At 35.5% G+C, this 26,619-nt stretch overlaps 1 protein-coding gene across 3 annotated transcripts in view; it reads left to right on the forward strand.

The window, feature by feature from the left end:
* ATM (ATM serine/threonine kinase) overlaps positions 1-26,619 on the forward strand; it is a 144,424-nt gene that overhangs the window by 69,426 nt on the left and 48,379 nt on the right. For 2 of the 3 annotated variants that reach the window (XM_043482936.1, XM_043482937.1), the window contains 11 exons: positions 4,050-4,224; positions 4,772-4,936; positions 5,732-5,864; positions 7,206-7,301; positions 8,611-8,782; positions 12,430-12,580; positions 13,888-14,064; positions 18,636-18,813; positions 20,714-20,801; positions 23,411-23,566; positions 26,150-26,237. In XM_043482936.1, coding sequence (XP_043338871.1) covers positions 4,050-4,224; positions 4,772-4,936; positions 5,732-5,864; positions 7,206-7,301; positions 8,611-8,782; positions 12,430-12,580; positions 13,888-14,064; positions 18,636-18,813; positions 20,714-20,801; positions 23,411-23,566; positions 26,150-26,237 — 1,579 coding nt within the window. The remainder of the gene's footprint in view (positions 1-4,049; positions 4,225-4,771; positions 4,937-5,731; positions 5,865-7,205; positions 7,302-8,610; positions 8,783-12,429; positions 12,581-13,887; positions 14,065-18,635; positions 18,814-20,713; positions 20,802-23,410; positions 23,567-26,149; positions 26,238-26,619) is intronic. The other variant, XM_043482939.1, reaches the window with a different exon arrangement.

Here is a 26,619-nt window from a genome sequence, read left to right on the forward strand (position 1 = left end):
AATTTCTTTACCCTTTCCTATTGGCTTGTTTCACTTAGCATGTCTTCAGTGTTTATCCAGCATCATGCTTTTTTATGGCTAAATAACATTCCATTCGGCATCCCTGGTGTCTCAGATGGTAAAGAATCCTCTTTCTATGCGGGAGACCTGGGTTTGATCCCTGGGTTGGGAAGATCCCCTGGAGGAGGGCATGGCAACCCACTCCAGTATTCTTGCCTGGAGAATCCCCAGGGACAGAGGAGCCTGGTGGGCTACAGTCCATGGGATTGCAAAGAGTTGGACACAACTGAGCAACTAAACACAGCAACATTCTATTGGATATATACCACATTTTTTTTATTCATTCATCTCATGATGAACACTTGGGTTGTTTCATAGGCATGAAGTGGTATTGGGGTTTTGATTTTGCATTTTCCTACTAACTACTCATGAATATCTTTTCATGAGCTTATTGATGATTTGTATGTCTTCTTTGGAGAAATGTCTATTTAAATCCTTTGCCCATTTTAAAAATTGGATTGTCTCTCAAATCAAAAATGGATTTGGGAGAATAGCATTGAAACATGTATATTACCATGTGTGAAATAGATCACCAGTCCAAGTTTGATGCATGCAACAGGCAACAGGATGGGAAGGGAAATGGGAGAGGGCTTTGGGATGAGGGACAATACAATAAAAATAGAGGAAAAAAATTTGGATTGTCTTTTTGTTGTTGAGCTGTAGGAGTTCTTTATGTGTTCTTGGACTGAACTCAGTATGTGATTTGCAAATATATTCTGGATATTGAATTCATATGTGATTTGCAAATAGTTTTTTCCATCCTATAAAATTTTCACTTTCCTGATAATGTCTTTTGATGAGCAAATGTGTTTAATTTTGGTAAGGTCTGATTTATCTTATTTTTCTTTTGTTTCATGTGGTTTTGGTATTGTAGGTAGGAATGCATTGTCAAATCTAAGGTCATGGAGATTTACCCTTCAAGTTTATTCTAAGAGTATTATGATTTTAGCTCTTATATTTAGGTTGCTGATCCATTTTAATTTTTATAAATAGTGTGAGTTAAGGGTTCAGTTTCATTCTTTTGCATGTAGAAATCTAGTTGTCCCAGCACTATTTATTAAAGACTATTCTTTCGCCCTTGTCAAAAATCAGTTAGCCATTGATGTATGGGTTTATTTCTGGATTCTCAATTCTATTCCATTGGTCTTTCCTTATGCCATGTTGTGTTGCTTCTTGTTGTTCAGTCGCTAAGTCATGTCCAATTGTTTTCAGCCTCAGGGACTATAGCACACCAGGCTTCCCTGTCCTTCGCTATCTCCCAGAGTTTGCTCAGACTCATGTCCATTGAGTCAGTGATGCTATCCAAATATCTCATCCTCTGTCACCCCCTTCTCCTGCCTTCAATCTTTCCCAGCATCGGGTTCTTTTCCAGTGGGTCAGCTCTTCACATCAGGTGGCCAAAGTACTGGAGCTTCAGCTTCAGCATCAGTCCTTCCAATGAATATTCAGGGTTGGTTTCCTTCAGGAATGACTGTGTTGCTTACTGTCACTCTATAGTAACTTTTGAAATCAGGAAGTGTGAGTCCTCCAGTTTTCTTCTTCTTTTTCAGATTGTTTTGACTGTTTGGATACCTTGCAATTCCGTATGAACTTGTCGACCAGTTTTTCCATTTATGCAAAAAAAGTGCTGGAATTTAGATGGATATTGCATTCAATATGCCACTGTTTTAGATAGTGTTAAAATTTGTCTTCCAGTCCATGAATACAGAATGTTTTTCCCTTAAGTTGGGTTTCATTTCTTTCATCCATGCTATGTAATTTTCAGTGTACAGGCGATTCACATGCTTGGTTAAATTTATTCCTAGATGTTTAATTCTTTTAGGTGCTATTGCAAGTGGAGTTTTTAAATCAGTTTTCATTTTAGATTGTCATTGCTGTTGTATAGAAACACAGATAATTTTGTATGTGATTTTGTGATTTGCAGCTTTGCTAAATTTGTTACCACTAGTAGATTTCTTGTGGATTCTTTTAGGAGTTTCTTATAAAGAAATCATGTCATCTGAATATCATTTTACTTCTTCCTTTCTGATTTGGATGCCCTTTCTTTTTCTTATTTAATTGCCCTGGCTGGAAGTTCGGTACTGTGTTGAGTAGCAGTGGTGAAAGTGGACATCTTTGTCTTATTCCTAATCTTAGTGGGAAAGCTTTTTAGTCTTTCAATACTGATTATGTTGTTAGTTTGGGGTTTTCATAGGTTACCTTTATTTTGTTGAGAAAGTTTTTATTCTAATATTTTTCTGAGTGTTTTTCTCATGAAAGGATGGTGGATTTTGTCACATGCCTTTTCATTGTTTGTTGAGAGGGTCCTGTGTTATATTCTTTTATTCTGTTAATGTGGTGTATTTCTTGGATTGACTTTCTTATGATATGCTCTTGCATTTCTGAGATAAATCCCAGTTGCTCATGATGTATATTCTTTTAATGTGCTATTAGATTCAGTTTTCTAGTATTTTGTTGAGGGGTTTTGCACATATATATTCATAAGAGTATTAGATATTATAATTTTCCTGTGTTGTCTTTATCTTACTTTGATGTCAGAGAAATGCTGGCCCCATAAAATGAATTAGGAAGTGTTTCCTGCTATTCTGTTTTGGGGAAGAATTTGAGATGTTAATTCTTAAGTGTTTGGTAGTGTTCTTCAAGGCTTCTTTTTCAGTGTTAACTGCAACATGTTGTTCTCTCAGTACTGCTTATGCTGAATAGCATTAGTTTTGGCATGCTGTATCTTCATTTTCGTTTGTCTCTAAGCTCTTTTAGCATGTTTAAAACAGTTGTCTGATAAAGTTATTGTCTAGTAATTCTGATATCAGAGCTTCCTTGTGAGCTCTTTCAGTCAATATATTTTATTCCTTTGAATGGCCTATACTTTCCTATTGTTTTGAATTCCTTGTGATTTTTTTTTTATTGAAACGGGACATTTTACTATTATATTACCCGTGGAAATTAGATTTTCCCCTTCCCCAAGGTTTGACTTTTTTTTTTTTTTTTAATTGTTGAAGGCTGTAGTGGTACATTTGTTTCATAGATATACTCAACTGTATTTCCAGAGAGTGTATTCCTTGCCATTGTAGTCACTATAGACTGTTCCTTAACTTGTGTTCAGGTAGCATTATGACAGAGATTTCCCTGAATACAAGGAGCCAGAGAAAGAGAAAAGCTATCCTAGTCTTTGCAGATTGGCTCTGTGTTAGGAATCTCCGTCAACACTTAGCTTGACTTCCACCAAGCCTAACCATCTGCCCAAAGAGAAAGATTATGATCTTCTCAGGTAGTTTTGGAGTAAGCACCTTACCCTGGGCATGTGAAGTTCCATGAAATATGGGTGATTTTGCGTGTTCTAATTTCCAAAGAAACTCTCTCCCTAGCTTTTTATCCTGGGCTTTAGGCAGTCTCTTATCCCAGGCAGCTGTGGGTTGTTGGTCAGCCTTACAGTGCCCTCAGCTTTCTCAGCCTGTCAGATACACAAGTTAAGAAAACAGAGCCAAGAACCTTACATTAGTCCCCAAATAGGTTTAGAACAGAAATACACAATAATTTGTAAATAAAGTCTGCTCTGCTCCATCCAAAACTAAGGACCAAGATTCCACGTTAGAAACGGGGTCTGAAGTTTTCATGAATACTGCCAGGCTGGGGATGATGTAGGGCACAGACAAGTAAAATCACCACAAAGCTTTCCTAGTTTTTAAGTTTCCTTTTTCTTGATTCAGTGATTGCTTGATTGTTGCTGTTTTACAGAGTTCCAACAAAGTTCCTACAGTTTGCTCGTTTTTCAGTATTTCTGTTAGGGAAGCTTGGAGCTGCCTACTCTGTCATTTTCTTGATGTCACTTCTGTTTTTGGCTTTTAAACATCTAATTTTAAAGAATTAGATGTGAAAGTAACTTTTATGTCATGCCACATCAGAATTAGAGCTGTTGAATAATAATGACTTTTGAACAAATTGATATCAAAGTAGTGTCCTGTAACTTACTGTTTTTTCCCCCACATTAGGCCTTCTCGTTTCATGGATGTTTCATTACGTAGCTTCTCCCTTTGTTGTGACCTGTTAAGCCGGGTTTGCCACACAGCGGTAACTTACTGTAAGGATGCTTTAGAAAGTCATCTTCATGTTATTGTTGGTACACTTATACCCCTTGTGGATGATCAAATGGAAGTTCAGGAGCAGGTAATTTCTCAAATCATGTTCAAAATGATATTTGAAATATACTGATAAAGTATTCTTGGAAAGAACTGGTTGTTTTATGTTTACTCAGTGTAATCAGTAATTTTAGTGAAAATAGTCTTTGAAAAATGACAGGGAAAACATTCTCAATGAATTAATTCTTATAATCTTTTTGTTATAGAGCACCTAGTAATTTTGACCTAATAAATAACCTGATTTCTTGCTTACTGATACTGAAATGTAGAGGTAGTCAAAACTAGGGATTCAGTTCACACTACTCTGATGGTGTATGAGATATTATATAAAATGCTTCAGTAATATTGACAACCGTCTTCCTCAGTATCCATCCTATAGTAAAGGCCCTACATGTTTGTTGAATTATTTGAAAACCCAGAAACAATAGTAGCTAGGTGCCTTAGTAGTGATTAGAACATTTTATCTAAACTAGGTTAATAGAGTTTTTATCATTTATTACAGTGGGTTTATTTGTTTTATTTTAAAATAGAATTAATCCATTTCTCTTAATTTTTTCTTTTTTAATTTTGTTTAGGTATTGGACTTGTTGAAATTCTTAGTGATTGATAACAAGGATAATGAAAATCTGTATATCACAATTAAACTTTTAGATCCTTTTCCTGACCACGTTGTCTTTAAGGATTTGCGTATTACTCAGCAGAAAATCAAATACAGTAAAGGACCCTTTTCACTTTTGGAGGTAAGTCTATCATCTTGCTATTTTGTATTAGAGAGCGTAGTAGTACTTTCTGGAAGCCTCTGATCCTCTCAGAGTAAAAACTGCTCTTTTTAAAAAATTGTGATTAAAAAAGCTTAACCTGAAATCTATCCTCTTAACAGATAAAAAACTGAAGTTTTAAATATACTCTTGCCTTGCAGTAAAAGTATAAATTATCAAAGTTTCTTGGTAAAGATCTGAATTTAAATATTAAAGAAGTATAATATAAAATATGCTTGATGAAATATACACTTAAGATTCATTAATATCTCAAAATTACCATCTGATCCTCTGAAGGAAAATATAATGCTTGAATTAGAGATGGTATGTAACTTTTTAAAGAGTTTTTCAGGTTTTAATCTTGTTTAACCCTTATAAATTTCAAAACTATGATCAGATGTTTTCCTTATAAATCTTACTCTAATTTTACTCTACAATTGACTATAATCAATATGAGAATATAGTTAAACATATTGAGACATAAAACTAGAATTGTAGTGATAAAAAAATACAAGTTTAAGTTTTTATCTCTAATTGAGTATAACAATCTTAAACTCTAAATACTTTATCATGAGAGAGTCTATTAGAATTTAAATGATTAAAACACTGTAAGATTTGAAGTGAAATAAGTAACTTATTTCCACCTTGTTTGGTAATAACAGTGATAGGAATCAGTGTCTGTGGAAGGCATTAACTGATTTTTAGAAATTTTATTTTACAGACTCAACCAATATATGTCAAAAGCAAGTTACATTTTTAGCTGATTTTCTCTTTTAGGAAATTAACCATTTTCTCTCAGTAAGTGCTTATGACGCACTTCCATTGACAAGGCTTGAAGGATTGAAGGATCTTCGAAGACAACTAGAGCAACATAAAGATCAGATGATGGATCTTATGAGAGCATCTCAGGGTACTCATTTTAATAACTTGGGTTATTTGTATCTGTTTCTTTTTGAAAGAATCTCTTTAAATTCTTGCTCTTGGTTTAATTGCCACAGATTTAGTTCAGACCCTAATCATTTCTCATCTAGTTGTGAAAGACTTTCTAAGTTGTATCCTCACCTTGAATTACTCCCATTTTATTCATACTTTGGACCTATGCCGGAATGTCCAAATTTATTCTGCCACTTAAAAAAATGTTAACAATTTGCTGCTGCCCAAAAGAAAAATTTGAATTCTTTAAAGGGAGGCATACAAGGTAATCTCTCTGCCTACTACCCCAGTTTATTTATTTATTTATTTATCCCCGAGTTTATTTAAATAAAAGAAACATTTCATTTTAAGCATCTTAGCCATGTATGTGTTCTGTTTGTATGTATGTATGTGTCTGTTTTGTATCTACACACGTATTTGTATATATGTTTCTAGCTTTTTTTTTTTAACTTAAGAAAACTTCCATTTTTAAGTTGATTTGATTTTAGTTTTTAGGTTACTATAGTACTGTACTTGGTGGAAACATTTTCTACTTATGTTTTGATTTTCTTCATCCTGTGCTGATTAGCTTCATATTTCTATTTTGTGATTTTTATCCTCAGTACTTTTAAAAATTAATTTTGTTTTGACCATCTGAATTCTGAGTTTCTAGAATATTTGTTCTTGAGGTATATGTATGTATATACATGTATATATATATGAAACATGAACTTTCTCTTTGTATTTCTAATTCTTGTGTATTTGGGTATTTTATTGATTCATACCAATATAGCCAATAGATGTTTGTAGCTATTTAAATTTAAATGACTTAAAATTCAGTAAAATTTAAAGTTCAACTTCTTTGTTGTACTAGCACATGTCAAGTTCTCAGTAGTAACATGTGGCTTGTGGCTGTCATTGGACAGCATGGATTATAGACCATTATCATCATTGCAGAAAATTCTATTGGACAGGGCTGGTCTATTCTAAATGCAAGAGGCTAAAAAACCAGGCATTCTCCCAAGGTTCCTTCTAATTTAATGCTGAATAATTTTTGTGTTTCTAAGTGTGATTTTGCTAAAGGTATTGATTTCTCTGCACAACTTGTTAAGACATTTTTCTCTCTCTGTCTGCCAAATATTGTTGCCAAACATTTTTACATGATTCAGTTGAAGAAAGGAAGTTCAGATACTTTCATTTACTTTGTATTTTTAAAGCTACCACAATTTAAAATCTTTATTAACATTTTCTAGTCACACAATTTAATATATAAGCATATTATAAAGAAAAGTGTTGTTTCCACCATAGCTTAAACTAATTTTTTTAAAACTGCTTCTAGATAACCCTCAGGATGGCATAATGGTGAAGCTAGTTGTCAGCTTGTTGCAGTTATCCAAGATGGCAGTAAACCACACTGGTGAAAGAGAAGTTTTAGGTAAACTATTTGGCTTAGTGAATATGAGTTTTTTTTGTTTAAGTGGTCATCTTCATAGCATTTTAAAAATCCGTAAAATTTGTTGTCTGAAATAGTGGGGAAATGTGAGGTGCTAGTTAGATTTCTGTTTAGTTCAAGTATCCTTAAGCAGCCCTCCTTTCATATTTTCCTTCCTTAGACATTCATATAAAGTAAAAAGTTAGTAATTAATACATGTGCATAGCTATTAATTTGAAAATGGCTTGTACGTATTTACTGGAGAGGGGAATGGCAAACACTTTGAGAACCCAATGAACAGTATGAAAAAGCAAAAAGGTATGACACTAAGAGATGGACTTCCCAGGTCAGTAGGTGCCCAGTATGCTACTAGACAAGATTGGAGAACTAGCTCCAGAAAGAATGAAGAGGCTGAGCCAAAGTGAAAATAGCACCCAGCTATGGATGTGACTGGTGATGGAAGTAAAATCTGATGCTGTAGAGAACAATACTGCATAGGAATCTGGAATGTTAGGTCCATGAATCAAGGTAAATTGGAAGTGGTCAAACAGGAGATGGCAACAGTAAACATTGGCATTTGAAGAATCAGTAAACTAAAATGGACCGGAATGGGCGAATTTAATTTGGATGACCGTTATATCTACTACTGTGGGCAAGAATCCCTTAGAAGAAATGGAGTAGCCCTCATAGTCAACAGGGCTTCCCGGGTGGCTCAGCTGGTAAAGAATCCACCTGCAGTGCGGGAGGCCTGGGTTCAATCTCTGGGTTGGGAAGATCCCCTGGAGATCTGCTCGGCTCTGCTATATCCATCCTCTCCCAAACTCACCTTCCATCCAGGCTGCCACAGGCTGCCAGGGGTGACACAGAGTCGGACACAACTGAAGCAACTTAGCATGCATGCATGCATTGGAAAAGGAAATGGCAACCCACTCCAGTATTCTTACCTGGAGAATCCCTTGGACAGAGGAGCCTGGTGGGCTGCTGTCTGTGGCTTCGCACAGAGTCGGACACAACTGAAGCTACTTAGCATGCATGCATGCACAGTGGCTATATTTAGACTTTCCTTAATAGCTACATTTTACTAGTTAATCTATCTCTTGGATATGATTTTATAGGGGAAAATATTACCCACATGGATGAAATGTAAAGGAAATGATACACTATTTTATACCTCCTTTAATCTATTCATCATCTATGAGGAAGCACTTAAATGTCAAAGGATGACAAAAACATATTTTTGAAATTAGAAAATTTATGTTTTATATGTGATCTCTTAGCTATAACTTTACTGAATTGGAATTTCTGTATGTAGAGGCTGTTGGAAGCTGCTTGGGAGAAGTTGGTCCTATAGATTTCTCTACAATAGCTATACAACATAGTAAAGATACATCTTATACCAAGGCTCTTGAATTATTTGAAGATAAAGAACTTCAGTGGACCTTCATAGTGCTGACTTACCTGAATAATACTCTGGTAGAAGATTGGTGAGTATTTAATGATACCTTGTGTCTGATAGCTCTTCCTCAATTTGACTTTCAAGATTGATACCTCATATAAATTAACATTTCCAGTAACTGAAGCTTTCTCCTTTAAGTTGCCATACTTTTGGTCTTAAATATTTAGTCAAAATTATTGTATTTTTATTAATTCACATAATTTCTAAAACCCTATGTGCCAGGTGCTTGTTATCATGATGTATATGCCAGACAAGGTGCATGTTAAATTTTAGTGAGAGTGAAATTGAGTCGCTCAGTCTTGTCTGACTCTTTGCAGTTCCATGGAATAGTCCATGGAATTCTCCAGGCCAGAATACTGGAGTGGGTAGCTGTTCCCTTCTCCAGGGGGTCTTCCCAACCGAGGGATCGAACCCAGGTCTCACGCATTGCAGGCAGATTCTTTACCAGCTGAGCCACCAGGGAAGAGCAGACTAGACAAATAAACAATGCAAAACTACCCAGTGGTTCCACGGAAAGCATTAAGATAGGGGAATATAAATGGGGGTATTTTGGGCACTTGTCAAAATCAAAGGTACCACTCTCCTGTCAGCTAGACGTTTTGATCCTTTTTAAAAAAATAGTTTTATTTTATATGGAAGTATAATGGATTAACAATGTTGTGATAGTTTCAGGTGGACAGCAAAGGGGCTCGGCTCTGCTATATCCATCCTCTCCCAAACTCACCTTCCATCCAGGCTGCCACATGGCATTGAGCAGAGCTCCCCGTGCTATGTGTACATAGATCCTTGTTGGTTATCCACTTTAAATATAGTAGTGTGTATGCGTCAATCCCAAACTCCCTACCTCTCTCCTTCAGCCTTCCCCCTTGACAGCCATAAATTCCTTCTCCAAGGCTGAGAGTCTGTTTCTCTTTTATAAACAAGCTCATTTGTATCCTTTTACAATAAGTCATAGAGTGGGAATTACAACTCCAAAAGTTCTAAGCTAATCAGACAGGGCTTTCTTTTTCCCACTAATGCTCAATACAGAACAAAATGACAACAGTATAATTTCAGCTTGCTGATTATGAGATTACTTTTGCTTTCTCATCCCCTCCCCATTTATCTATTTGAAGTTATCTATTTATTATTTACAGACCCTTGAACAATGTGAGCGTAAGGATGCTTTGCTTAGTGGAAAATTCATGTGTACTTACAGTTGGGGCTCTCTATCCGTGGTTCTGTATCTGAGGAGTCAACCAACTGCAGATGGTATAGTACTGTAGTATTTACTATTGAAAAAACTCTGTGTATAAGTGGATCTATACAGTTCAAACCCTTGTTGTTCAAAGGTCAAATGGATTTATTTTTGATATATTTGAGCACTTCATCACCACCATTTTTGGGGACTGGGTTCAAACAATTTTTGCCCACAATTGGGCATGTTTCTAAGGTGAATAGGGCTTCCCAGGTAGCCCAGTGGTTAAGAATCCGCCTGCCAATGCAGGAGAAGCAAGAGACGCGGGTTCGGTCCCTTGGTCAGGAAGATCCCCTGGAGAAGGAAATGACAACCCACTCCAGTCTTCCTGCCTGGGAAGTCCTGTGGACAGAGGAGCCTGGTGGGCTACAGTCCATGGAGTTGCAAAGAGTTGGGCATGACTAAGCAGGCATGTACTCCCACAGTATGGTAAAAAGGTATTTTGCATCTGTTTCCCTGTAACACCCTCTCCTTCTCTTGGGGAGTAAATGACTGGCAATAGTGTCTACTTGCTATGTTTTCGTTGTTGATTTTAAGGACGTGCATCTTTCTCTCTTTTATTGTTGTTGTTACAGTGAAAGGGCTGGCATGGTTTCCTTCCCAACATTTTGTTAGAAAAATTTGCAAGCATACAGCAAAATTGAAAGAATTATGCCACCCATATAATTGCCACCTAGATTTTTACTATATTCTACCATTATTATCCTTATTTTATCACATTTAGCCATTCTTCTATTCATTTTTTAATTCATCTCATTATAAAAATGTATTTCAAAGTGTATCTGATACAGATTTTGAAGAGATTTTCCACAGAAAATTTGCAAGCTTTGTGTTTCACTTGTTACACAGTAATTTGCAATTGATTTTTCAGAAAAAGGTGCACAAAAATACTAGTGTGACTTAAACTTGAGAACCACAGGGAATAGGTACAGTTTGTTTTTCCTGTCTTTTTTGTAAGAGGAAAAAAATCATTACATGTTTGAGGGACCTCAGGTATACAAAGGGATGTTGACCAAGGAATTCATAGAATCATGGAAGGCTTCTGTGAGGAAATGTCATTCAGTGGATCTGGGTGTTCAGGAATTAACTGAAAGGTGATTAGGAATAAAACATTCCAGGCAGGGAATAGCTAGAGTAGAATAAGCTTCATGTGTTTGAGGATCAGAGAAAGCCTGGTGTGAAAGAAGATGACGTAAAATGAAATTAGAAAGGTCAGACTAATTCTGATTAATAAATTTGAATTTTATTTGAAATACATAAGGAAGCTATGGAGTTTTAAGCAGAGTAGACATGATGCAACTAATCCTTTTACTGTGACTTTTATATGGCAAGTGGCTTGAGATAGGGCAAAAATGGAAATGGGAAGCCTGATTATGGAACTGTTGTAGTAGTCCAGAGGAAGGGTGGCAGAAGGCAGGCTTCCCCGCTGGCTCAAACGGTAAAGAATTTGTCTGCAATGTGAGAGACCTAGGTTTGATCCCTGGGTCAGGAAGATCCCCTGGAGAAGGAAATGGCAACCCACTCCAGTATCTTTGCCAGGAGAATTCCATGGACAGAGGAGCCTGATGGGCTGCGGTCGATGGGGACCACAAAGAGTTGGATAAGACTTTGACTTTCAGTGAAGGTGAAATGGAACCTGGGGATATTTTTAACACAGAGGCAGCAGGACCTGCTGGTGAATTGAATTTGGAGAAGACAGGGAGAGACAGCAGAATGAAGGATGAATTCAAGTTTAGGGTTTATGCTTCTGTGTCTTAAATTGAGACTCCTAAAAGGACTTAAGCCTTTACTTGATAGCTCATTATCATATATAGTATCAGGCTTTGTGACATTTTATGTCGGCTATTATATTTTCAGTACTGTTGTATTGCAGTCCCCTTTTTCTTAATTTTTTGAAAAAGAGAAGGACTTTTAATTTTTTATTAGAGATTATAGATGTCTTACCTAATAATTCCAACTAGCTTTTCACTTACTGTTTGTTTAAAATTGTTCTAGACAATAATTTTATCATTTGTAGGGAAATTCCATTCTCTGTTATCCCAAATTATTTGTTCCTCATAGAGAAAATGTTATCAAATTTTTTTTTTGTGGGCGATTAGTATTCTGTCATTCTCATTCCTCATTAGTCAATGTTATTTTCAAGTATTTCTTTTTATGAGACTTTTTAATTTATAGTAAGTCATAAACATTCTTATAGTGAATGAAAGGAATTGCTGTTATAGTGATCACTAACTCAGGTTTACTAAAAGAATATTTAAAAAGTGCTTTGGTAATTGTTGTTTGATGTTACACAATTTTATAGATATAAAATTTCTTAATAAATGCAAAGGTTTCCTAATATAATTTAAGGTTTTAATTTTTTCATAAGGAGTTACTTCACATTCATCAAGATTAATATTGATATACTTTGTGGCATTTGAATTATATGTGTTTTTCAGTGTCAAAGTGCGAGCAGCAGCTGTTACCTGTTTGAAAAGCATTTTAACCACAAAAACTGGACATAGTTTCTGGGAGATTTATAAGTCAACAGCTGATCCCATGCTGATCTATCTACAGCCTTTTAGAACATCAAGAAAAAAGGTCTCTCAAGTAATGAATGTTATTGAATACCCACTATATCTAGAACAGTTCTATTTGCTGTGGGCTATGAACGTCATATTGCTTAATTATGCTAACACTTAACGTTTTTTGGAAATAATTTCAGCTATAATTTGAATCCATTATAATTTGAATCTATGTTTTTAGTTATGGCAGTGTGGAAAAGCTGAGAGAGGTAGCCTAGAGAAATTATGGTTGATTTGGGGGCGCATATGAAAAGTTCTTAATGACAGGCTTTTTTTTCAAGGAGTGGAAAACCCCTTTCTTTGATCAGACACACGCCGTTGCTCCTGGTGTGGTTTATAGGTATTGTGATAATAAGTTAATGTGAAATATAAGATGACGTATAGATTTCTCCCTTTTTCATGTTGATGTCAGACATAACAAGGTTCCACTGAAAGGGCTCTATGAAAGATACTTAAGAACTCTTCTTTTTTAACTTAAGCATCATTAATATTTTCTTTTCATAAAGCAACTGAGAAATATGCTGCTGAGTTCTCACCAATTTAACTTCAGTAACATGATGTATCATAAATATAATTTTGGTCTTAATGAAATTATTGGCAGTATAAACTTATTAATCAGTCCTGAATATTATAAATTATAAAATCTTAAGTAATATTATAAATTATAAACTATTATAAAGGAAATCAGTCCTGAATATTCATTGAAAGGACTGATGCTGAAGCTGAAGTTCCAGTACTTTGATGTGAAGAACTGACTCATTGGAAAAGACCGCAATGCTGGGAAAGATTGAAGGCAGGAGGATGAGGTTGAGATGGTTGAGATGGTTGGATGGCATCACCAACTCGATGGACATGAGTTTGGGCAAGCTCCAGGAATTGGTGATGGACAGGGAGGTCTGGCGTGCTGCGGTCCGTGGGGTCGCAAAAAGTCAGACACGACTGAGGAACTGAACTGAACTGAATATTGTAACCTGTAAAACATTGCAGTTTTAAGATTTTAAAATTTCATTTCATCCTGAAATCAGTTCCGTATGGTAGATTTGGACTGGTTCCGTACGTGAGGCAGAGAGTCTGTGATTTAACATACCGCTGATAAACTGAGAGCAGAAGTTTCCTTCTGTTTAGATCAGTAAATTTTCACCAGATTCTGCCTTTCATAAGCATAATTGTATTTTAATTTTAAAAAGCAACTGATGCCTCTAGACATAGTTTTAACTATACTTAGTTTTATTTGGAAACATGTTTGTTTATGCCTAGATATTTGTTTGGCCTAGGAAAGATAAAATATGTTTCTGGTTACCGTATTTACGTTTTCTGATCACCTTTTTCTAGTTTTTAGAAGTACCAAGACTTGACAAAGAAAGTCCTTTAGAAGGCTTGGATGATACAAGCCTGTGGATTCCTCAAAGTGAAAATCATGACATTTGGTTAAAGACACTGACTTGTGCTTTTTTGAATAGTGGTGGCACAAAAAGTGAAGTTCTTCAGTTATTAAAGCCAATGTGTGAGGTAAGAAGATTAGTCTGACTCATACCATTTCTACTTCTGTTTTTTTAATTTGAGCTTTCTCATCATAATTTTCTTTGCTTGTCCCATTCCATTTTGCTTTTTTGTTCATGTTCGTTGCCTATATATAAAAAAAGAGTTCTGTGTACTGCACATCACCTTCATGCAGAATACCTTATACTCAGCTGTTGTGAACCCATTCAACAGAGCATCTTTTTATATAGCACTTTTCAGCTGTGAGGTAGCTACATTTTAGATGAGTTCTAAGGGGGTGTCATGAATAACATGTTACTGATGGTAGTTAAAATACAGATGATTAAAAATTATTTGTGTTAACCAAAGTTCTGTTCTAACTTTAAATTTACTTCTATTGAGGTCATTGTCATTAACTTTCTGTGATGGTTTTTTTTTAATTTTTATTGAATATAATTGGTTTACAATGTTATGTTGATTTCTGCTGTACAGCAAAGTGAACCAGTTATACATGTGCCCACTCTTTTTTAGATTCTTTTCCCATATGGATCTTTAAAGAGTATTAAGAAGAGTTCCCTGTGCTATACAATAGGTCCTTATTAATTATCTATTTTATATATAGTACTGTGTGTATGTAGTCCCAGTTTCCCATTTTATACCCACCCCCTGTCCTGGAACTGTACTTTATATTCTACATCTGTGACTCTGTTTCTATTTTGTAAATAAGTTCATGTGTGCCATTTTTTTAGATTCTACATAAGAGCTATGTTGTATGATATTTACCTTTCTCTGACTTAAGTCACTCAGTCTGACAATCTTTGGGTCCATCCAGGTTGCTGCAAATATCATTATTTTGTTCTTTTTATGGCCAAGTAAAATTCTGTTGTATATATATGTACGACACATTCTTTATCTGTTCCTCTGTTGATAGACATTTAGGTTGCCTCCATGTCCTGGCTGTTGTAAATAATGCTGCAGTGAACGTTGGGGTGCATGTGTTGTTTCTAAGTATGGTTTTCTCTGGATGTATATGCCCAGGCGTGGGATTGCAGGATCGTATGTAGCTCTGTTTTTAGTTTTTAAGGAACCTCCATACTATTCTCCACGTTGACTGTACCACTGTATTACCCCCAGTAGTGTAGGAGGCTGTGCTCATTGTTTGTACATTTTTTGATGATGGCCATCCTGACTGGTTGAGGTAATACCTCATTAGTTTTGATTTGCATTTCTCTAATAATTAGTGATGTTGAGCATCTTTTCATCTGCTTTTTAGCATGTCTTGCGACCCCATGGACTGTAGCCTATCAGGTTTCTCCGTCCATGGGATTTTCCAGGCAAGAATACTGGAGTGGGTTGCCATTTCCTTCTCCAAGGGATCTTCCTGTCCCATGGATCGAACCCAGGCCTCCCGCATTGCAGGCAGACGCTTTACTCTCTGAGCCACCAGGGAAGCCCCAATAATTAGTGATGTTGAGCATCTTTTCATCTGCTTTTTGGCGTGTCTTTGGTATGTCTTTGGAGAAATGTCTATTTAGATCTTCCACCCAGCTTTTTTATTGGTTTTTTTTTTTTTTCTTTTTTGATACTGAGTTGCGTGAGCTGTTTGTATATTTTGGAGAGTAGTCCCTTGTCTCTTGTTTGATTTGCGAAGATTTTCTCCCCTTATGTGGGTTTGTCTTTTCATTTTGTTTATGGTTTCCTTTGCTGTGCAAAAGCTTCTAAGTTTAATTAGGTCCCCTTTGTTTATTTTTATTTTCATTGCTTTAGCAGGTGAATCAAAAAATACTTTAATGTGATTTATGTCAGAGAGTGTTCTGCCTATGTTTTCCTCTACAGTTTTATAGTACCTGGCCTTACATTTAGGTCTTTAATCCATTTTGAGTTTATTTTTGTGGATGGTGTTAACAAGTGTTCCAATTTCATTCTTTTACATGTAGTTGTCCAGTTTTCCCAGTACCACTTATTAAAGAGACTGTCTTTTCTCCATTGTATATTCTTGCCTCCTTTGTCATAGATTAGGTGACCGTATGTGCATGGCATTGTCTCTGGGTTTTCCATCCTGTACCGTTGATGTATATTTCTGTTTCTGCCAGTATCGAATTGTCTTGACTACTGTAGCTTTGTAGTATATTATGAAGTCAGGAATCCCGTTTCCTCCAGCTCCATTTTTCTTTCTCAAGATTGCCTTGGCTGTTCAGGGTCTTTTGTCTCTCCATAGAAACTGTAAAATTCTTTCTTCTAGATCTGGTTAAATGACATTGGTCGTTTAATAGGGTTGCATTGAATCTGTAGATTGCATTGGGTAGATACAGTGATTTTCACAACATTGATTCTTCCAATCCAGGAATCTTTCCATCTATTTGTTTCATCTTTGATTTCTTTCATCAGTGTTTTATAGTTTACTGAGTACAGGCCTTTTGCCTTCTAGGTAGGTATATTCCTAGGTATTCTATTCTTTTTTTTTTTTCCCTTGGTCACTCTATGAGGCTTGCGAGTTCCCCAACTAGGGTTTGAACCCATGTCCCCTGCGTTGGGAGGCATTGGACCACCAGGGAAATCCTATTTTATTTTTTTAATGCAGTGGTACATGGGACTTTTTTGATTTCTCTTTCTGGTCTTTCATTGTTAGTAAATAGGAATGCAAGAGATTTCTGTGTATTAACTTTTTATCTTGAAACTTTACCAAATTCATTGAATAACTCTAGAAGCTTCTGGTAGCACATTTAGGGTTTTCTATGTATAGTATCATGTCATCTGCAAACAAGGACTGTTTCACCTCTTTTCCAATTTGGATTTCTTTTATTTCTTTTTTTTCTCTGATTGCCATGGCTAGGACCTCCAAAACTATGCTGAATAAAAATGGTGAGAGTGGACATCCTTGTCTTGTTTCTGATCTTAGAGAAAATGTTTTCAGTTTTTCACCATTGAGTGTAATGTTAGTTTTGGTTTTGTCTTACATGGCCTTTATTAAGTTGAGGTAGGTTCCCTCTCTTCCTGCTTTGTGGAGAGTTTTTTTTATTTTCCGTAAATCATAAATGGATGTCAAAAGCTTTTTCTGCATCAAATCTGTGACATGCTTTCTTTGTTATCGTTGTTCAGTCACTGAGTCAGTTCTTTGCAACCCCATGAGCTGCAACACGCCAGTCTTCCCTGTTTTTCACTGTCTCCTGCAGTTTGCTCAAACTCATGTCCATTGAGTTGATGATGCCATGCAACCATCTCATCCTCTGTCCCTCCTTCTCCTCCTGCCCTCAATCTTTCCTGGTAACAAGGTCTTTTCTAATGAGTTGACTCTTCGCATCAGATGGCCAAAGTATTGGTGCTTCATCTTTAGCATCAGTATTTCAAATCGATATTTGGGGTTGATTTCCTTTAGGGTTGACTGTTTTAATCACCTTGCTATCTAAGGGTCTCTCCAGAGACTACTCCAGCATCACAATTTGAAAACATCAATTTTTTGGTGTTCAGACTTCCTTATGGTCCAACTCTTGCTTTGATTGTATGGACCTTTGTCAGCAAAGTGATGTCTCTGCTTTTTAATATGCTGTCTAGGTTTTTCATAGCTTTTCTTTCAAAGGGCAGGCGTCTTTTAATTTCATGACTGCAATCACTGATGCAGTGGGAGCCAAAGAAAATAAAGTCTGTCACAGTTTCCATTTTTTCCCCATCTGTTTGCCATGAAGTGATAGGACTGGATACCATGATTTTTTCCCATTCTATTGTTTTCCTCTATTTCTTTGCATTGATCACTGAGGAAGGCTTTCTTATCTCTTCTTGCTATTCTTGAAATTCTTCATTCAGATGGGTATATCTTTCCTTTTCTCCTTTGCCTTTTGCTTGTCTTCTTTTCTCAGCTGTTTGTAAGACCTCCTCAGATAACCATTTTGCCTATTTCCATTTCTTTTTCTTGGAGGTGGTTTTGATCACTGCCTCCTGTACAATGTCACGAGCCTCTGTCCATAGTTCTTCAGGCACAGTGTCTATCAGATCTAATCTCTTGAATCTATTTGTCACTCCCACTGTATAATCACAATGCATTTGATTTAGGTCATACCTGAATGGCCTAGTGTTTTTCCCTACCTTTTTCAATTTAAGTCTGAGTTTTGCAATAAGGAGTTCATGATCTAAGTCACAGTCAGCTCCAAAATTAGTGTTTATTAAAACTGTAAACTTTTAAACATGACTGTTAGAGCTCTTCATTCTATGTAGAAAAAGTGCTAAAATCCTATTTTCAGCTTTTTTTCCTTAAATTTTGATCCTCATTTTCCCCTTTGTCAAATGTGTTATTAGTAACACTTTTCATGTATCAAATATTTTTTACAATAGTCACATAGTAATTTTATTTGTAAGCAATATCCTATTTCATTATATGCAAATAGCCTCGACTGGAAATGAACTATTTCAGTGTAAGATATATGTTCTATATAGATATTTTAGGTTAGTTTGATCAAAAAAAACCAACACTATCTGGTACATATGTTTTTTTGTAAATTTTTTAGTAGTATATAGAGTTGGTGACTTATGTCATTAACAGAGAATGAATATTTTAAGTAAAATGTTTTTACTCAAAACTATTGACTGGATATGTTTGTATATTTTAGGTGAAAACTGACTTTTGTCAGACTGTGCTTCCATTCTTGATTCATGATATTTTACTACAAGATACAGATGAATCATGGAGAAATCTCCTTTCTACACACATTCAGGGATTTTTCACTAGCTGTTTCAAACACTCTTCACAAACAAGCCGATCCACAACCCCTGCAACTTTGGATTCAGGTATTCTTTTAAATTTCTCAACTTTATACTGTTAAAGTCTCGGTTCTAGAGAAAGATATTGTTTGAGTCCCATCAAGGCACTTTGTAGGCTTAATCTCATAACCTCTAAACATCTATTCTGCCATCTGTAAAATGGAGATAAAAATTGTAACAAGTTTTTGACGAAATATTGTGTGTAAAACACCTAGAATAATACTTAATGCATAGTACCCTCTCATTAAATATAGACTAATATTAATGGAGCAACTGATTGAGTCTTTAGTGCATATTAAACGCTGTGCTTGTTGCTGGCAGAATTACTCATAATTCTGTGATCTGGGATTACTACAGTTAACATTTCACATATACATTAGTTTTTTAAAAGAAAAATTGGACTATGTTTTACTTAAACTTTTATAACTTACCCTCCTTCCATGCTCTTGTATAAGAAGTATTTCCCATGCTGAGAGCTTATTGCAGGAGAAGTTAAACCAAGAATTGAATACACATGGGCTTACTTGGTGGCTCAGTGGTAAAGAATCTGCCTGCCAATGCAGGAGATGTGAATTCGTATCCCTGGGTTGGGAAGATTCCCTGGAAAAGCAAATGGCAACCCACTCCAGTATTTTTGCCTGGTAAATTTTATGGAGAGAGGAGCCTGGTGGGCTGTAGTTCACGGTGTCGCGAAAGAGTCAGACATGACTTAGCAACTAAACAATAACATCAATACATTGTTGAGGGCTCATTGTTGGTCAGTTTTTCAAACCTAAATTTGAGAAAAGGAAAAGATTTATAGATATGTGATGTTAACTTACAGATTAATATGTCCTGAATATGTATTATTAATGTATTTTATGTACAAACATAAACCTAGGTACAAATTCACATACTGTACTTCAAGACCAGTACAGTTGACTAAGACTTTTTTTCATCTTTGTCAGTTGTTTATGCATGTTTGTGCTGTAGGCTTTCAAACATAAAACCAGCCAGTTTTATTTTATGCCAGTATTTTTATTGTTGTAAATGAAAGTTTAAATTTCACATGTAAAATCTACTATTGAAAAGGAAAGCATATAGATGTCTATCAAATGGTTTCTTTTCTGATGTCTATAAGTCTCACTGCCTCCATTTGAATGTCCTGTGTACATCTCAAATTCAGCTGTCCAAAGGTAAATTTATCATCTTCACCTCCATCCTCTAGCCTCCTCCTTTCAATAAGGAGCATGCAGTAGTTTAAGCCTGAAACCTTTCTCACATGTCTCATTTGATCACCAAATCCTGGGAGTCCTGTGTTATAAGTAACATTAGTCCGTCTATGTTTCTCTGCTTTCCAGCGCTGTGGTTCAGTACAGTGAAATCTTTCAGTAAATTCTCCATGTTCATTCTTGTTTCAGCCATCTTACTGTTGTCTGGAACACTATTCTTTCTTCCTCTCCAAATGAAACATTGGTTTTTCGGATACCATTCTCTTCTGTGAAACGCTTCTTGTTCAGAGTTCTTTTTTTATATGCCTCTCTGATATTTTAAACTTTCTCTATCATAGCACACATCACACTGTGTTGAGTCTCTTAGGCTAGTCATTGAGTTCCATTTGGTGAGAAATAGTCTTTCTTACACCATTGTATACTGAGCACCTACCTAGTACATTAAAAAGTCCTATGTAAATAGTTACTAAATCAATGAATTAGTCCTCTTCAGAAATAAAATATAAATTACAGTTAAATTCTTAATTTTATTAAGCATAATAGTTTCTTTTAAAAGAAAAAGAAATGTTATTAAATTCCATTTGTTGATTCATATTTATTAAGAGCCTGTTTTGTGCTAGAACCTTATATTGTAGAGGAAGACAATCCCAGACAACAGGAAGAGGACTCCTAAGCACATCTGTCTGGGACTGATAGGACATCTCTTTCTTTGTCAGAGTCAGAAAACTTATTCCGATGCCATGTGGATAAAAAATCACAAAGAACAATGCTTGCTGTTGTGGACTACTTGAGGAGACAAAAGAGGTAAGTGACTACTGGTTCTTGAGTTTGGGTATTTAGAAGTGTAACTTGTTATTGCTGACTGAATTTTAACATGATTATTTGAGGTTGCTGTATTTAATATATGTGATGCTTATATCCCCTTGAAATAATCCATATTCAGGGTGGAGCTTTGGTGAAATCAATGTCAGGAACTCTCAATACTTTTTTTAAGTGAAGTATAGTTTATTTGTAATATTGTGCTAGTTTCTGTTGTTCAGCAAAGTGATTCAGTTATATATATGTATTTTTTTTCAGATTATTTTCCATTATAGGTTATTACAACATAAATTACAAGACTTTGAATACTGTAGGAACTCTGAATTCGTGGAGAAGGAAGTGGCAACCCTCTCCAGTATTCTTGCCTGGAGAATCCCATGGACAGAGGAGCCTGGCAGGCGACTGTCCTTGTGGTCACAAAGAGTCAGACACAGCTGAGCGACTGAGCACTGAATTTTAGCCCTAACTATGATAGTAACAATGTTATCTTTGCTAAATCATTCAGTCTTTGGGGGCTTTAGTTAATTTCATTTATAGTAATGGAAAAGGAATAGTGATTTTCCAGGTTACTTTTAGTTGCATTGCTCCTCTTTTAACTCTTTTCTTTACTTTTGTCTCAGTAGTAGTTAGAGTTATGTAGAAAAGTTCCTTTATTTATCTCATTTTGAAGCACAAGTTTCTTTACTTTGTCACATGGTCCTCAAAATCTGTGGTTCTATATAGTGATACTGCCTATAGCAGTGTTTATTTTCTTGATTCTGAAAAATTGCTTTATAATTCAGTATTTTTGTTCCTATTATTTTTTTTTTGAGATGTTTAACAGTGAGTACAGGAATTGATAGAGAGGATGGTCAACAGATTTTTACTGCTCCAGAGTTGACCAGAACTTTAAAGAAATTATATAGTAGGCCTAGAACTTGCATAGGTAGGCATTGATGTCTCGTTGGTTTGTACGGTGGTAGTGGCAGTGACTGACAAAGAATGGGAGGGAATGGTGGGAGAAAAATAAAAAATCGGTAGTGGAATTTGGAAAAATTTTTTGACCTAAATGTGTTTACATCTTAAAAATTTACTCCTCTGTATCCTCATCCTTTCCATCTCATGCTTAGAAAAAGAAGTGTTAGGCCTTTCGGTGTCTGTGTTTCTGGTTAGAAAGTTACTGATTCACTATATTGTTTTATATTGAATCCTCTTGTGAGAAACCCCATTCAAAACTGTAACTGGCAGCATATCTTTTCTCAGTGTTGGGAGGCAGTTTCACCTCTGAATTATTCATTTTTTGTTTACCATTGAGTTACAGTATCATTTACTTTGGTTAGCCTTCAAGAAGATAAAATATCTCAATATTAAATTTTTATTCTAAATAAGGCCTTAAAGAAGATTCCTTGAGATAATATGGCTGGGACATAGAATAAAGAGTAAGAACTTGAGTTCAGGTTCGTGTTTCTCAGAATCAGTTCAGTTCAGTCGCTCAGTCGTGTCCGACTCTTTGCGACCCCATGGACTATAGCACGCCAGGCCTCCCTGTCCGTCACCAACTCCCAGAGTTTACTCAAACTCATGTCCATTGAATTGGTGATGCCATTCAACCATCTCATCCTCTGTCGTCCCCTTCTCCTCTCACCTTCAATCTTTCCCAGCATCAGGGTCTTTTCAAATGAGTCAGCTCTTCGCATCAGGTGGCCAAAGTATTGGAGTTTCAGCTTCAACATCAGTCCTTCCAATGAACACTCAGGACTGATTTCCTTTAGGATGGACTGGTTTCTCAGAATAGCTATAGTTAAGTCTTGGCTATGTGATAGGCACTTTATTCATCAGCTTTGTAAGTATTATTTACTCAGTACAGCTGTTCTCTGAGGTATATATTGTTACCTGGTTTTGCAAATGAAGAAACTGAGGCTTAAGAAGTTAAGTTGCCAAAATTCATACAGCTTGTAGAAGGTAATCCAGCTGGATTTGAGTTAGCTAGAGTTTCCTGCTTTAATACCAATTTTCTTAACTACTGCCTCGTCACATCTCTATAAAATTGTCTTGAGAAAGATAATGTCGTCCCTTCCAGTTACGGCCTACTGTTATCACAGTGGAAGATTTTTGTTAAATAACCTCAACCTAGGCAATTAGCTCAGAAGAAAATTAACTGCAATAGGAAAAACATATAAATGTGTCTTAGAAGAAACACTATTTTCGTTAAATTGATCATTTAAAAACACTTGTGTATGTATTTTTAGTTATTCTGTATAGCCTATTCGTAGCCTGTGGTCCATGGATCCCTCGGTGGGGGGGCAAGTATGAACTTCAGATTTTTATGGGATGATGGTCCATAGCTTTTATCAGATTTTCTAATAGGTATGTGATCCAAAAAGAGTGCTGGAACTCTTTAGCTATGTTATCTCAGGTGTTTATTGTTATATATTGGGGATATGTGGTTTTTGGTTATTTGAATGTAATTTTCTTTTTAACTAGCACTGGCTACCATCGTATTCTATATCAATATACTTTTGGTACGTAAGTTAAAGAAATGGACATAAAAAAAATTTTTTTTTAATTAAGAAAAGAAAGAAATGGACGTAACTAGATTTAAATGTTTTCTTTAGACCCTCTTCAGGAACAGTTTTTGATGATGCTTTCTGGCTGGAGTTGAATTACCTAGAGGTTGCCAAAGTAGCTCAGTCTTGTGCCGCTCATTTTACAGCATTGCTATATGCAGAAATCTATGCAGATAAGAAGAACTTGGATGATCAAGAGAAAAGGTAACGGGATTTGGAAGTTCTGGTTTATAAAATTGGTGTCGACATTGTTTCATTAAAGGTATATATTAAAGATGTGTTTTGCTTCCACTCTCCCATTTAAAAGGTATTTTAAATAAACACTTTCTACCTTTTAAGGAGAAACGATAATAAAAGTATGTTAAAGAAATAAGCAGTTCTACCCTGAACTAGAGATGTTTATTACCCAATAATTATAAAAATTACACAGATAACAAACTTCTGGAGAACAGAGATCATCCTTATTTTTCTCTGTATTCCCCATAGTAACTAGCATTGGGAACTTTATATAAGTGATCAATAATTATTTTTCAGATGGTTGAATGAGTCCCTAATTTTAAATTAAGTTTACCCTTGTTCCCTCAGTTTATTCAAGATCCATTTTACTTATTGACTAGAAGTTATGTAACCTGATTGCTTTCTGTGACTAAATCGCTTTCATTGTTTTGGTGTCTACCTGGATTCCTACTTCTTTACTCTGCTTTTCCTCTGAGTTAGAACTCTCATAAGAGTTTAACAGGTGTAATCTTAGAGAAAAGGAAAAAATAGCCAAGAAAGTTGAAGAGTGAAAAATACAGTTTACTGTCCCAATGGCCTTCCTCAAATCTTTGTTCATTTGAAATAGCTTAGTGTTTATTTTTTAATTAATTAATTAGTTTCTAATTGGAGATTAATTGCTCTACAGTAAATATTTATTTTTATAGTTAGCCTCACTTTCCAACCATGAAATCACTCATACTACAAAATTGAAATAGCAAAGAAGTGTTATATTGATGCATTTCTTATGCTTGCTACCTATAATTTCTACTTTGGATTGTCATTAAGCTGAAAGTAGTATGGTTTTTGGATTGTGGAAAACCAGGCACCAGAGTTCAGATCCTAGTTCAGATATGATTAATTTAGTAGACTTTGGACTAGTTTGCTTAATGCTCTCATTTGTTTTAATTTCTCCTTTTCAATTAAAACCTGTTAAAAATCTACAGTGTAGTCAGTATACCCCTATGTATCAGTATACTTACCAACTGTAGCTTAATAGCATTGGAATGTAATTTCTAGATTTTATTAAAATACCCCCCAAAATCGACAGTGTGTAGATCATGTGTATAATGTGTAATTGACATGTTTGTGAACACTTAAGACTTTACTTTGTACAAAGACAAGTAAAATGACTAAGAAATTGATTTTTGACTACTTTAGGTCTTAAAAATTTGGTAGAAACCCTGCTTACTTTGTAGTAATTTTAATCTGAGTGCACCTCAGTATCTTGGTTCCATAGAATAATATATTTTACTAATCAGTGGTGAGTAATAGTTCTTATCTGAGTATAAATAAAAGCTCTTTTAATTTGAGAATAAGTGATTATATAGAATGTGGCAAATTTTTGCAGAATTGTTTGTTTAACAATCAAAAGTGCCTGGATTTTATTTTGGTTAGCTTTAGGGGAGAAGTGCTTCATAAATGGGACTTGCTGTTTGCTTTGACAATATGATTTTTTTTTTCAAATGCCTAATGGACAGGGGAGAGCAAACAGACATGAGGTGTATAGAAAGGGTGGTGGTGGTTTAGTCGCTAAGTCGTGTCCAACTCTTGCAACCCCATGGACTGTAGCTTGCCAGGCTCCTCTGTCCATGGGATTCTCCAGGCAAGAATACTGGAGTGGGTTGCCATAGAAAGGGTAGGGAATGCTGATTTTCTTCAGTGACTCAGGTGAACTGAGACTTTGGTAAATCTAAAGTGATCAGGAAAAGTATAAAAGCAAAATACAAATCAACAGTTTACAAACACTATCAGATCAAAAAAATGAATTGTTCTCTTAGGTTTCCTATTCAAGTTAGTTAATATCAAAATGTAGACAAATCTGAATTCTAATTCTGTCACTTATTACCTGTGGTCCTACCGGTCCACTTCCTTTTCAACACTTAATATTAGATTTCTTAATTTTGCCAAATTATCAAATGTTAAGTGGTATCTCAGGTGTGGTCTTAATTTGCATGCCTGTGTTTATTAATGAGGTTAAGTAAGTAAGTGTTAAGTCGCTCCTTTGTGTCTGACTCTTTTGAACTTAGTGGACTATAGCCTGCCAGGCTCCTCAGTCTGTGGAATTTTCCAGGCAAGAATACTGGTGTGTGTAGTCATTCTCTTCTCCAGGAGGTCTTCCCGACCCAGGGATCAAAACCCAGGTCTCCCACATTGCTGGCAGATTCTCCCCTCTGAGCCACTAGGGAAGCCCCAGTGAGGTTAAACTTCAGGTAAAATCACTGACAGACCATTTAGGAATTGAACTGAAAGGGCTTCTGCTCTATTTTTAAGCTCTGTAAAAATAAGCATATTTTGGCATATAGCTTTTCCATAAGTGAGACTGTGGTTAAAATGCAATTCTCATTCAAAGACCTAATACTCTCAAATTCCTTTTCTGTTCTAGGCTTGGTATTGTTTTCAAGTATAAATGGTTCATTATATTTTATTTGTAACCTTTGTTAGTTTTTTCTTTCAAAGTTTATGGTATACATATTAGCAAGCCTCAAAATAGTATATTCCCGTTAAAAGACATGCTCTTGTGACAAACAGAAATCTTACATTTGAAGAAGAGAGCCAAAGTACAACTATTTCCAGTTTGAGTGAAAAAAGTAAGGAAGAAACTGGGATAAGTTTACAGGTATATATTATAGACTTTATTATAAATGTTAATATTTGTTTTACACTTTGGACTATTGTTTTGTTAAAAAGACTATATAGATTTGAACTGTCATTTGATTTTCAAACTAAAGTTACTTTTTGGACTGTCATATGCGTTAAATTCATGGTTTGAAGCTTAGGCCTTGGATTAGGCAAATGAGTTCTATCCTTATTCAACCACTTAGTTGTATAATCTTCCAGAAATTACTTAATCGTTTCAACTTTGAGTTCCTTTATCAGAAAGATGAAAGTACAACCACCTGTCTCATAGGGTGAATTATACCATATATTTTTCTGCTACAGTACTCTGTTTATTTTCTTCATAGCACTTAACATTTATATTTTTATTTGTTTACTTGTTT

The sequence above is a fragment of the Cervus canadensis genome, chromosome 11 (assembly GCF_019320065.1).
Source record: "Cervus canadensis isolate Bull #8, Minnesota chromosome 11, ASM1932006v1, whole genome shotgun sequence".
Lineage (NCBI taxonomy): Eukaryota > Metazoa > Chordata > Mammalia > Artiodactyla > Cervidae > Cervus > Cervus canadensis.